The sequence below is a fragment of the Populus trichocarpa genome, chromosome 18 (assembly GCF_000002775.5).
Source record: "Populus trichocarpa isolate Nisqually-1 chromosome 18, P.trichocarpa_v4.1, whole genome shotgun sequence".
NCBI lineage: Eukaryota > Viridiplantae > Streptophyta > Magnoliopsida > Malpighiales > Salicaceae > Populus > Populus trichocarpa.
In genome coordinates, this window is record NC_037302.2 from 9,585,917 (window position 1) to 9,600,450 (window position 14,534).

At 30.4% G+C, this 14,534-nt stretch overlaps 2 protein-coding genes across 8 annotated transcripts in view; one reads left to right on the top strand and one right to left on the bottom strand.

Moving 5' to 3' along the window:
* The window catches only part of LOC7476269 (protein ACCELERATED CELL DEATH 6), a 91,967-nt gene that overhangs the window by 57,116 nt on the left and 20,317 nt on the right, over positions 1–14,534 (top strand). For 2 of the 7 annotated variants that reach the window (XM_052449047.1, XM_052449046.1), the window contains exons 2-4: positions 11,362–12,113; positions 12,282–12,820; positions 13,052–13,135. The exons of 2 other annotated variants lie outside the window; for them this stretch is intronic. In XM_052449047.1, coding sequence (XP_052305007.1) covers positions 11,438–12,113; positions 12,282–12,820; positions 13,052–13,135 — 1,299 coding nt within the window. In that variant the 5' untranslated portion in view covers positions 11,362–11,437. Of the gene's footprint in view, positions 1–9,471; positions 9,991–11,361; positions 12,114–12,281; positions 12,821–13,051; positions 13,136–14,534 lie in introns of those variants that run through there. 3 more of the 7 variants (XM_024590192.2, XM_052449045.1, XM_052449050.1) reach the window with 3 other exon arrangements.
* LOC18107622 (FRIGIDA-like protein 4a) overlaps positions 1–14,534 on the bottom strand; it is a 69,129-nt gene that overhangs the window by 18,920 nt on the left and 35,675 nt on the right. The window lies entirely within an intron of this gene.

Below are 14,534 nucleotides of genomic sequence, written 5' to 3' on the forward strand. Positions count from 1 at the left end.
TAATTCCTAACATACTAAAAAAAATTGGAAAATACAGATGAAATATTTCGTCGGTATATAGAAAAGATTATGTTGATGTTGAAAATTGCTAATGAAAACGATGATGGAATACTACTGTCGAAAACTAACTCGTTATATTTTTTTTATTTTATCGGCAATTTTGTTGGCAATTTTATATACTAATAGTATCGTCAATAGAATATTTGCACCTAAAAATCATATTTTACTACCTATTTTTCATCAAAAAATACTTTGGAATTGGAAACTGCCAACGAAATAAAAAAAATTAAAAAAATTGAAAGCTATCTCTAATTCCATCACCGTTTATTTTTTTTATTGAATATTCCATTAATTAGCGACTTTGTTGAAAAGTTCTTACATATTCTGTAAGTTTTACCAAATATTCTAGAATGTTTACGAACATTCCGGTGGAACTGCCATCATAAATGCCGATGGAATATTGATTCCATTGATGATTCTGTTGGAGTTTTTAATTTTTTTTGTTTTGTTTGTTATGATCCTCAATCCAACAATTGCTTACAATAAACTTACAACCACAACAAAAGGCATCTTTAAAAATTGACTTGTACAAATTTTGCAACATATAATATTAAATGGATAACGAATACTTATGTGATTTCATAGTTGGAAGATTTAAGTATGAAATTTATATGAATAGTACACAAAAATGAGATGAAAAAATTTCATGCATAAACATTAACAAAAGTAGAAACAATAAAAAATAGCGGTAGGAAACTATTCAAATTTCAATTGAAATATAATCAAATCAACAAGATGAAGTATATCTAATACATCAAATCAAAGGTGTTGAAGGTTCAGGAGGTAGAGAAAAAGGTACACCAATAATTGCACTTAGTTGAGCCCAAACATTCTATTTTATTATAGCAGTTGTGCACTCATCTTCTCCAACTCAACAATCACTTATTCCTAAACCTTTTTATGCACAATCTAATCAAATTCCTATGATGAATAGCTTGGGTCGACATATGATGTGTCTAGAGTTGAAACAGTGCAACCCTCCATCAGTTCTTGGATTGATGCTATAAGCAAACAATAAATTGGATTCCTATTAGGTCCATCACTTGTAGCAGCCTCTAATCACACTTGAGGATGTTGAGGATGATGGGTAGAAATTTTTTCACCAGATTTCTCAACCATGTTGGCATTATATCTCTCCTATAAAAAAAATCAAGTTTTAAAATTCAATTATATTTCATATTATTAATGCAAATAAATAATCTTAAAAAAAATATAACTATCAAAAAACTTATAATGAATGCATCCACTCTTTTATCGATAAATGTTTTTCTCTTCTTCCCCCTATCACCCTAATTAATATGAGTTTTCTTATATAACTTCATTAGGATTAGTTTTCGACGAACTTTTTTTCTTAAAAATTAAATAGTTTGTTAAAAATCTCACTAATAAACACATAATTAAAATTGTGTGTGCGCGTCATAATGAACTCTTACTACGTGCTTTGCATGATGGATAAACAAAATTGCTCCTCTAGTTTGCTTGTTCATCGAAGCATAAGTTTGTTTATTTTGATTTTGTTTACTGGATCTTGAGCATTTTATAAAACTTTATGATACCATAAATCTAAGATACATTATCCAATGATGGTCTATAATATACTTTAGTTTATACCTTTTCCACTTCTCTATGTCAAGTGACCCAACCTTCTTCATTGCTCTTGCATGGGCATTGTACCAAAACATCTCGCAACCTGGTATAACCAATAGTTAATTCTTCAAATGAGCATTTTATCATAAATATGATGAAATGAGCAGCTTCAAGATTAGAAAAATATACAACAAGATTATCTAACAACTATAAATAACAACAAGATTATCACCCTAATATAATCAACCAAACACATTAGGGAGGTGAAATAACAAACCATTATGTAAAGTAAAATTTAGAACTAATAACTTACAAATACTAAAAAGATAATAAAACATAACAATAAAAACTTTAATTTTTTAGGTGAAATTTAGAACTAATTTTTTTTTATTAAAAATGAATCACAATTAACCTAAACAAACCAACTAATAATTCACAATTTTTTTTTGGCATAAGGCAATAACAACTTAATAACCCATCATTTTTTAAATCCCAAAGTAACTTAATTCCTCCAATTTAGAAAAATATAGTTCATAATCCAATAACTATCAATCCCTTTGTAGGTTGAAACATACTTTAACCCTAATTTTTATCAATTCCACACAAATTCATTTTTTTCCTAAAATTTCAACTAAACCATAAAATTGTCAAAACAATAATTGTTACCCCTTATTTATTCAATTCAAGAATAAATAACATCAATTAATACCTAATTATTATCAATTACACATTAATTTTATTTTCCCTAAATTATCAACAAAAACCTATATCAAATTAAATTAATTGGAACTCAACTAATTATACATTATTTCTTTAATTCAAACTTATTCAACTTAAATTAATACCTTTAATTATTATCAATTCCACTCAAATTCAATTATCCCTAAATTTTCAATTTAACCATAATATTAATATAAAAATAATTTGCACCCATTAAATTACCTATCATTTCTTCAATCCTAACACACTTAAGTTATAAAATCACACTCAATTTCATCAAGTAACAAATTAAATTTATTTACCCAAATCTCAAATAAACCCTAAAATACAAATTCTACATTGCTGCATAAGACACACACACACACACACAAATATATATATAAGTAAGTAAATTACAAATACTATAAATAAATTTCAATAGATTAACTTAAAACATAAATGTGTGGGTTTGCTTACTTGGTAGAATGAAACTTGACAAGAAAAAAAACCAAGAGAGGGAAGTTTAGGTCTTGGGAGAGCTATTGCACTAGCAGAGTTTTGGTGGCTAAATTTATAGAGGTGGGTGGAGGTTTTAGGGAGAGAAAGAGAGAGGTGGAGGTTTCATCTTTAATTTTTTTTAAAGGATAAAATTATTTATCCATTTTGTGTTTGAATTAGAACTATTACATTTTTCTTCTCTAAAATCTCAGATGGAATTTTTGTTGGCATTTTTGTAGGTGACTTTGACATGTTAGAAATGTTGACATAAATTCTTTTTTTTATTTTGTTGTTGTTTCCATAAGAAATTACTAACAAAAAATTCCCATCGCATTTTCCGTTGGTAAATTGTGATGGAATATTTTTCGTTGGCATTTCCATTACTTTGTTTGAATTTTCTTGTAGTGACATTAACCTTAAAAGCTTATAATTTTATTTGAAAAGTATGATACCATCATATAATTTTAAAAATATCATTTTGATTGTTTTATACAAAAATAATTTTCTTTTAGAATATTAAATAATATAAAAACAAGAAAAAGGAAAGAGTGAGTAGAGTCAAGCCCATGCATGTAGACTTGTTTAAACGGATTGTCTAGTAGCTTGCTTTAAAAAAAAAAAACTCAAGCGGAAAACACATCATCCACTTTAGTTTTTTTTTTTTAATAAATGGGTTTCATATTGTGACATCTTATCCACTATCAAAAAAATCAAGATTTGGGTCATTTGGAATCTAAAACAAAATATTTCACCTAAAAACATTAGTCTTAAAACTCAAAATCATTAGAAAAAATCTTAGAAAACTTAATAACTCACTTTTCAGCCCCATAACACCCTTTAATTAGTCTAAAAACTCAAAATCATACAAAATCAAAACAAACTCTATGGGTTCTGATCTACTTTTTCTAATATGATTAAGGTTGTGTTTGTTTTGCAACTGCTTTTGCAGTTGCGGTGCAACAAACACAGCAAAGTGTTTGGTAACAAACTAAATTGCATTTTGTACCGCGGGACCCATTAAAAAATTAAGTTTAAAACATAGTTTTTGCGAAGCAGTTTTTACATGTTTTTTTAACTGAGTTTCGTAAAACCCTGTTTGTTTTTGCGTTTCAAAAGCGCTTTTGAAAAAATTTAAAAAAAATTTATTTTTTTACTTCAAATTAATATTTTTTGTGTTTTCAGATCATTTTGATGTGCTGATATTAAAAATAAATTTTTTAAAAAACATTTGATGCATTTTCAAGTAAAAAGCACTTTGAAAAACAACTGCAACCACACTTCCAAACATTTTATACATGTTTTTTGCTACACATAAACCTCAACCATAATTTTTACCAAACACGTATCTAAATCCAACTAACTACACTTTTTTAAACTTATTTTTTTAAAACCACAACCACAAAATTTACCTCAAAAACAAACACACTTCCAAAACACATGTTTCGAACTCCTATATTTAAAATGGCCCATTGACACCATTATTAGCTTTTTTTTATCCGAATATGGCTAGCCAGCCAAAATGTTTCTCTTCTCTCCCTTTCGATTACTTTCTCTCTCATTTCTTAAGGTCAAAGGACTGAAACATGAGGAAAATATATTTGTTAGGATTGAACTACCAAAACTAAATACTACAATAAGATATACATAAAAATTAAAATTTCAAGGATTAAATCAAATATTTTTACTAAAAAGGCATTATGGATGCACTGTATCAATCCATAATAAACATATGAGAGGATCTATAGTAATTGAAATAGTAAAACCTTTAGTGTTTTTAGTTTATTTCATAATTATAATTCCTATTCCTATTAAATTAACCATGAAAATTCTTGGTGTTTATATTTTTTGAATTTTTTATTCAACTATTATTTATTTTTACTATATTGGTATTGTAAAAAAATATCTCAACCCAAAACTTTAAGCTAATAATTAAATCTCAATGAATTTTTCATATTAATGTCTTGTGCACCCTATTAATTACAAGTCTGTTAGACTTAAAACTTATATATACCCACCATTACTTTATGTTTATTCTTTAAAATTTAGTTAGAGATAAAAAGATAGTGAGAATGAAGTTTTTGATTGCTTTGTCATTAAAATTATGATACTAAGTCTAAAAATCATCTTAATCTAAAAGTTTCAACTGTTAAAAAAAATTTATATTGAGTCAAGAAAAATTAGGGAGAATAATAACTTTTCTAGTGTAAGGATAATTATTTAAGGTAATATCCCCTAATTATTAATGGTATACTATTAGAGTAAGAATGGTAATGCCAAGTGATTATCTAGAGATAGAAAGTTGTATGAGTAATTAATGTTTCCTACCAACTATACAGTAAATGGGTAGAGCAATTTTGGATCGGGTATGCTTGTCCAAGTCTATGTCTTTAGGAATAACCTTATTCAGGCTTATTTCTTCAAGGCATGTATATCCAAGGGTGTAATATTGTTTTGGGATACAAGTTTTATCCATGGTAGGTACTCTTTTTTGTAATATAATCTCTATTCAAGACTAACCTCTATTTATCAATTGGGATACAAGGTCAGTCTGAGAGGATGTGTGGCTAGTCCAATCTAATGGATTTTATAAAGGCCTTGAATTTCATCCCTTATTAATTAATTACCTCATGTTTCAAAGTGATGTTCACTTAGACATAATAATTTTGTTTTACAATGTAATTTAAAAAGATGAAAGCTTTGGAGATGCAACTCATCAAGTTAAAATTGTTCGACTCTCTTGTTTTATTAGCCAAAGTGGTTCCTAATCGGTTAAATAACAATGAAATGTTGCCTACGAGGTTATATTTTATTCTAATCGGTTAAATAACAATGAAATATTATTTTATATATTAGTTGAAGAGGAAAAAAAAAGGAAGAATGCTAAATTGTTTAGTTTAAGAGTAATCATCTGATGTGATAGGTTTTTATAATTGGCGGTGAGCTATTAAATGATAAAAGTTATGTAAGGACCATCCATTAAAGCATTAAAGATGGCGTGTCTTGACGTCGTCTTTTTAAACTCCTAAATAATTATAATAAAAATAATAATATTTATAACATAAATAATATTATTTTTTATTTTAATCATTTTAATTATAATATAAATAATAATACTTATAATACAAATAATTATATTTAGAAACTTAAGATTCAAGAATCTCGGGTCCTGACGCTGAATCCAAGAGAATTGGGTCTCGATGCCGGACCCAAGAGCATTGGGTCCTGATGTAGGACCCATTAGCCTTGGGTCCTGACGTCGAACCCAAAAGAATTGGTACCTGATGCATGACTCAAGGGAATTGGATCCTCACGTAAGACTCATCAATCTTGGGTCGTGCCGACAGACCCAAGAGCTTTGGGTCCTGACAAGACCCAATGGATTTGGGTCTGCACTCTAGCCACACCTAAGTTTCTTGGATGAGGCACCCATTTCCAGTTTCAAGTTTCTTGGGTCTGGAAGGGGATGTCTCACCCCAATTAATAATAATAATAATTAATTTTACCCTTTAAATCAATTTTATGTTTTTTTATAGTAATAATATTTATTACAAATTTAATAATATTAATAAATATAATAATATTTATAGTATTAATAATAATATTAAACTCGCCTACTCAAGTTCTTATAATATTTATAACACAAATAATATTATTTTTAATATTAATGCTATCAATTATAATACAAATAATACTATTTTTAGTATTAAAATTTTTAATTATAATAAAAATAATATTATTTATAGCACAAGTAATAATATTTTTTATATTAATAATTTTAATTATTATAAAAATAATAATATTTATAATACAAAATACCTAAGATCCAAGAACCTTAGGTCCTGACGCTGGACCCAATAGAAACGGGTCTGTATGCTGGATCCAAGAGAAATGGGACCCAACGCTTGACCCAAGAGAATGTTATCCTGATGCAGAATCCCTTAGCCTTGGGTACACACGTCGAACCCCTGATAATCGGGTCCTAGCGCAGGACCCTAGGCTATGGAATCCTAACGCAGCATCGAAGATAATAATAATAATAATAATAATAATAATAATAATACAAATAATAATATTTTTAATATCAATAACGTTAATTATATTAAAAATAATAATATTTATAATATAAATAATAATATTTTAATTATTATATTAATAATATTAATTATAATAAAAATAATAATCTTCATAACACAAATAAGAATATTTTTTATATTAATATTTTTAATTACAATAAAAGTCTTGAGTCCTGACGCATGACTCAATAGATTTGGCTCCGGACTTAATGCTTTTGGGTCCCCGAACTTATTGGGTCCTGTTGTGCAATTGGACCCAAAGCTATTTTGGGTCCTATCACCAACAGGACCCAACTCTAATGGGTCCTGCTGGGGGCAAGAACCTATACATAATTTATTTATGTATTTAATAATATATATAATTCAAAACTACTGAATAAAAAATCTAAAGACAATAAAATATTGATAAAACTTTGAATCTCATACACTAATGTTATAAAATTAAAATATCTTCTATTACCCAAAATAATATTATATTATAATATTTATCCATTATTTTTAATGGATTTTATTGTTCAAAAATTCTCTTATATAATACAAATATATAAAGTATATGATGTGAATCAAAAATTTATTGAGAGCTCCATCAACTTTAATATGATAATATTAGATAAAAAATTTAAAAAGTTTCAAAAAAAATTTCAAAGAATTTTTGAAACACAAAAACAAACATGTTTTAATAAGAAAATTCAACACAAACTCAAATGGAAAAAAAATATTATGACCAACCAACTTTTAAACAATATAAAAAAACTCCCATCAATTTATTTACTCTTTAATTTATGAAAAATAATTACATGAGAGAAAAGAAAAAAAATTTTAAAAAAAATTATTGATGGGTCTTAGTAGCGTTGGGTCTAGCTGGGCAGCAAGGCTCAACATCATTGAGTCATGGTTGGCAAAATGACCCAACAGTGTTGGCCCAAAATAATATTATACTATGATATTTATGAATTGTTTTTTTTAATGGATTTTATTGTTAAAAAATCTCTTATATAATAAAAATATATAAAGTATATTATGTGAATAAAAAAATTATTTAGAGCTCCATCAACTTTAATATGACAATATTAGAATTATAATTTTTTTGAATGCTTTATTTTGAAAAAAAAATCAAGAGGAAACAAAATAAAAATCTTAATTTGAAATAAAGAAAAAAATAAAATTTTTGAAAAGTAAAGCATTTTTGTACAATATAAAAAATAAAAGCATTTTTGAAAGGCAAAAAAAACAAACATACTTCAATAACAAAATTCAACCCAACTTCAAATGAAAAAAAATTCTCATCTATTTATTTCCTCTTTACCGTATTAAAAAGAAAAAAAAATAAAGTCTTAAGTTCTGCTGGGGGCAGTACCCAACTCTAATGGGTCTAGCAGGACCAAACATTGATGGGTCCTGCTCGTAGCAGGAGCCAAGGCTGATAGGTCTAGTGGTGGCTGGACGCAAAGCTATTTTGGGTCCTTTTGGTGCCAGGACCCAACTCGAATGGGTCCTGCTGGGCAGAACCCAACTTGATATATTCTCTTGGGTGTGGCTGCATAGCCGGACTTAATCTCAATATATTTAAAAACAAAATTAAAAAAACATCAAAAATATTAATTTGAAGTAAAGAAAACAATAAAAAAATTTCAAATTTTTTCAAAGCATTTTTGAAACACAAAACCAAACATACTTTAATAAGAAAATTTAACCAAACCAAAAATGAAAATTTTTTTTATCATCACTCAACTTTTGTATAATATATAAAAAAATCACATTAATTTATTTCCTCTTTACAGTATGCGCGCGGGCTTGCAGACCTGCTTGTCAGGTCTTCAGCAAGGCGTGCAGATTTACCTAGCGCTCAGGGCATGGCAGCCCCAGCGCCAAGTGTTTGCAGCCTGGTGTTGCTGCCAGGCTCTCTAGCTGGCCCTAGCGCCAGATGTCTGTTACCTGAGCGCTAGGTATCTGCAGCCTGGGTCGTGCTACCTCGCTAAAATCTGAACTGATCATTTTCTCCCCAACCAAATAGACAACCTCATCCCCTGCAGTCTTTGCAACTCTATGTGGTAAGGGCAGTTCATGTCATTATATCTCTCCAACCCATAATGCTTTTAGCAAAGAGCAAATTCAAAATAGTATACTCTACAGTGAAAATACTCACTATCTATAATAATTCGCGCTACAGTACTAAATAATGTAATTCACAATAAAAACAATTACAGTATGTAATAACTCTTTTTATAATAAAATATAAATCTCTTTCAGTTATAGTTAATTTAAGTACGTCAATTGTGGTTTATTGAATGAGTTTTATTATAGTAATATGTTCATTTGAGGTGACGCTTTCTCTCATCGAGAGGTTTGTATCTTTATTTATTTTTATATCTCTTATGTTTATAATAAAATATAAATCCCTTTCAGTTATAGTTAATTTAAGTACGTCAATTGTGGTTTATTAAATGAGTTTTATTATAGTAATATATTCATTTGAGGTGACGCTTTCTCTCATCGAGAGGTTTGTATCTTTATTTATTTTTATATCTCTTATGTTTTTGTGAAATAACAATCATCACATCAAGGGGGAAGACGAACTAAGGACGAAGAGGAGGAAGACCAGGGGACTGAGAGCAAACCGAGAGAACCAGAGGACGAACGGAGAGAACGAAAAGAACAGAGAAAACCCACGAACAGAACACAATAGGGGAACGAAACACACAGAACACACCAGGAGGAGCGAACTGAGGACAAACTGGGAAAAAAAAAAGCAGGGGAAAAACAAGCAAACACAGAGAGGACGAACGACCGAAAAAAACCCAGAAAAAACAGAGACGACCGGACACAGAGGAGACACAGATAATACACAGAGAACACTGGACCAAAGACCACAAACAAAAACACAGACGGAAGAACAGAGATAATACAGAGAAGACGAGCAAAACAGAAGGCCACAGGAGAACGAAACACACGCAGAACACGGGACGGACAGGAAGAAACCGATCAGAGAAAAGCAAGAACAGAGGTGAAAGCAGAGGAAGAAAGTAACTAGTCGACCAGTCCTCCATCACGTCTTCATCTCCAGAACTACCAGGTAAGTCTCTTCTCTTCCCCGATCTTACAATTTCAATTCACTTAACACTGTGCACTTTGAATTTTAATTCACTCATCACCGTACACGCACGATACTTGCGTGCCTAGTTACCAGCCGGGTCCTGCCCAGCCCATACAGGCTGAGCTGGACCCATCCAAAAAGAAAACTCTAGGCCTGGGTCTCAGATCCAGCCGGTCTAATCCTCTTTATTTTATTCTCTTTCATTTTGATATCTGATCAATCCAGCTTTTGTTTTATATTAAAAAAAATAGTTTGAACCTTTTTGAATTTATGTATAGACCCGTCGTGTTTTTTTTAATAGTATTTTATTGTATATTTGATCTATAAATGTTTACTATAAAATACAAATTTGATATTCAATAATTTTATTTTTAAAAAAATATATATATGCATTGATTTAACTTAATTTTACTGAGTTATTCACTAATCTTTGAGCTAGAAATACTTTATATTTTTGTGAAATAACAATCATCACATCAAGGTATTTATTAGACTTTTGGGATATTTTAGTATTACTCTCTTCTTAAGTACAAGTTTGTAATTCTTGTTACTATATTATGATATGAGTATAATTGATTTCGGGTTTAAATATTGCTCTTTCTTTGTTATATCCTCATTTTCGATTACAGCAAAATCCTGATACCATTTTCGCATGTGGAATAGGTAATTGGCTAAACTAGGTTAAATATATGTATTATTTTCTCCTTTATATTATGAGAATTATTTTTGAAGATTCTATTCAAATTCTTAACAAACTAGCATCAATTGTTTGCGCTAATAAAATTTATGTTAATTTGATATATTTATGCATATAATTTATTAATTGATATAATACTGTTAGAAAATATATTAAAAGTCATAAAATATTATTTTATTTATAAATACAATACACAAACCCTTAGTTATTCTTGGACCCGGATATAAAAGAAGGACTTAACTTGAGTCTGATCCTGTTTGTTTTTGCATTTTAAAAATATTTTTGAAAAAAATTAAAATTTTTTTTATTTTTTTTGCTTTAAATTAATATTTTTTAGTGTTTTCAGATCATTGATGTGCTGATATTATTATTTTGATGCATTTTCGAGTGAAAAGCACTTTAAAAAACAACCGCAACCACACTTCCAAATACATTAAAAATTGACAAGACGTTAACAGCTTGATTTTGACTTGAATTTAAACATTTATATATATGCTCCTAAATAATTGTATTGAGAAAAATTATGTAGCTAATGTACGTTTTCTCTCACTGATACTTTAATTAGCATATCTCTTGCATGCATGTTTTCTATGAATTCTTTAGTTTGCTTGGCCAAATAACAAGACATGTAATTACCACTGATACAACCGCAGCAAAGTTAAGTCACTCAAGAAGAGATCGAACACTCAACCGACATTATACAATCTTCCAGCACGTTGCAACCTCTCTATGCAATTAAAAATAGATATGCCGAGACCAGTACATGATCAGGAGCTTGAACGATGGAAGGCAGTTAAATTCCCAGTTCCGAAGCTTGCAGACTATGGTTTTTCTGAGCCAAATAAAATACTGCAGAAGGAGTTTTATACCTATGCAAAGGAAGACAACTTCAATGCCTTGTTTGGTCTCTTGTCCGATAAACTGGAACATGTTTCATCAGAGGAAGTGCTCAATGTCATTTTCAAACATGTTGCTGCCTCTGGAAATTCACTGCTTCATGTGGCAGCAAGCCATGGAAGCGAAGGTGTGACACAGCTACTGTGTCATCACTTCCCCCTCCTAATCACCAGGAAAAATTTCCTGGGTGATAATGCGCTTCATCTGGCTGCCAGGGCTGGACGGTTTGACACAATTCAAAATCTCGTCAAGCATGTGAAAATTGATCCTCATAAAACACTTGAACTTGCTAGCTTGCTGAGGATGAAGAATAATAAAGGAAACACCCCTTTGCATGATGCAGTCATCAAGGGTTGCCGAGAGGTGGCCTGTTTCCTCGTTAATGAAGACCTAGAAGTTTCCTACCACAAGAACAAGGAAGACAAGTCTCCCTTGTACTTGGCAGTAGAGAGATGCGACGAGAAGATGATTGTTTCTCTTATAGAAGCTATGCCGGATGGAAATTTAGGTAATCACATGTTTTCATCATTTGGACGTGAAAAACAACATGTTACACTTATAATTATTGGTCTCATTAAAACTTATTCTTCTTAATTTCATTTTATGTAAAGCATAAACTTCCTGCATTTTGTGTTTTTTGTATTGATTATCTAATTTTTAAATTATGCTGCACTAGAAAAACTAGCGGACGGCAAGCCGGATACAATGCTTCCCGAGGACAAAAAAGGGGGAAGTCTCCTTCATCTTGCAGCATCCATGGGCTTCCTTTTTGGAGCAAGACTCCTGGTTAGTCGATGTCCTGTTGCCGCATCACAAAGAAACGAAGAAGGCAACTTACCTATCCATGTTGCATGCCAGAAGGGCCATCTTGAAGTAGTACGCGAACTACTTACTTATTGGTTCGATCCAATGGATTTTCTCAACGAAAAAGGACAGAATATTCTTCATGTTGCAGCGGAGAGTGGACAGATGAAATTAGTGGAAGAAATACTGGGAAATCGAGATCTGGAAGCACTTATAAATGAGAAGGATTACGATGGAAATACACCTTTGCACTTGGCTGCAATGTATGGCCGTTCTGAGATAGTGCAGGCACTAGTGAGAGACAAGCGGGTGGATACAAGGATTGTTAATAATGAAAAGTTGAAACCATCTGGTGTTGTTGTGAAATTATTGCAAGGCGGACGCTTTGAAGCTCCAAAGTCAGATGGAATGGTATGCTTATATGCTGAGCCTTTTCGAAAAACTGACCTTATGGTGCCAATTAATGGGCTTGCAATTGCTCTTGAACATCACGGGGGATCATACTCCAAATTAATCATCATATATACTTGCAAAAAATGATAATGAAAAGGACAACCTTAACTGATTGCAAGAAAATACTTTCAAATTCAGTTTCGAATATATACTTACAGATTAATACTGTCTTTGCTTGTCCTTGCTCAGAACAAGCTAATCGATACCAAGCATGAGGATGATGCTGCGAGAGGTGTATGGAACAATTCGCAGGAAGCAGAAGTTCGCAAAATGGTAAGATTTTCGGTTTCACAAACTTTCTTTCTTTTAAGTCTTGGCATGTGCCTAAGTCCTAACATCACAAAGGGTTTTCATTGCTCAATCATATATCTTAATTTTAACATTATCAATTCTAGCAACTTAGATTTTATTATCATTTACTAGCACCATGGAATCTCCATCATATTCTTTGTAAGTATCAAAACATTATTTCTTTAAATAAATATGAAGGCAGCATGCAAAATCTACAATCCATGAATTTTTCAAAACCTTATTACATTTATGATCCATGAGAACATCATCATCTTTGCTCCCATCTTTCATGGTAAATTACAGGACCACCTCCCATCACCAATGCCTCGTTACCTTTGACATTGTTTTCTAATTTCAAAATCTATCATTCTCCAATAAGATTATAGTTGCATCATTTAAACCTAAAGGTATCCTTTTAACTAGTATTGTTTGCACCAATGGCTTGTAGAATGAGGTTTCGCTCTTTATCCTCAATTGTTTTCTAGTATTGACTACTTGAGTTGTCATCCTGTTAACTCTTGAAAGATAGTTGTGTATACCCATTCCTTCATCCATCCTCAAGAGTACAAATCTAACTTCAAAAGAAAACGATTAATCATGGGTCTTCAAAAGCATAAATACTCTCTAGTTTTTTCCATATGCCAATAAGATAACTTCATTAATTATCCAATAAGATAATGGTCGTAACTATTAGGTACTTTACAAACCAAACGAAACTAAAAAAAAGCAATGTTCTATAACCCACAAAGCCAAAACATAAACAAAAGTATGTGTTTCTCTATGTATTCCTTACTTTGCCAAATGATCTGTGGCATGATTAATGTCACTAAGACTATGTGCAAAGTTCACAAAAACAAGAATTTAAAATGTTATTGATTTTGTCTTATAAACATCATAATCTTATATGATCTCAGTCACATTTGATTCTTTTATGATCTCTTAAAAATCCATAGAGGGTTTTGGTTAGCCATTTAAAGAACCATTCACATTTCACTTTAGGTGGCATCCAAGTCAAATTATATTCTAGTTGCTTTGGTCCACATAAGAAGCTAATCAGGTGATTGAAGTAAATATATTCTAGTTTAGCAACAACTTTCACATCCACATTTTGTCCATGTTGCAACTTTATAGAAAAGGGAGTGATAGATTTCTTTTAATTACCTTAAATTTGATTAATCCAAAAAGGATATAAAGTTCTTTACTTGCTCAAAAATATGGAATATCTCACTGATCTACTAAATATATAGCGATGAATTACTTCTTCGTTATTATGGGACATTAATAAGCTAACATTGTCATGATGCTTTATATAATTTGTATACCATATATTTTCTAATTAACATTTTGTTGTTCAGCGTAAGGTATTTAAAGTTTTGGTGGA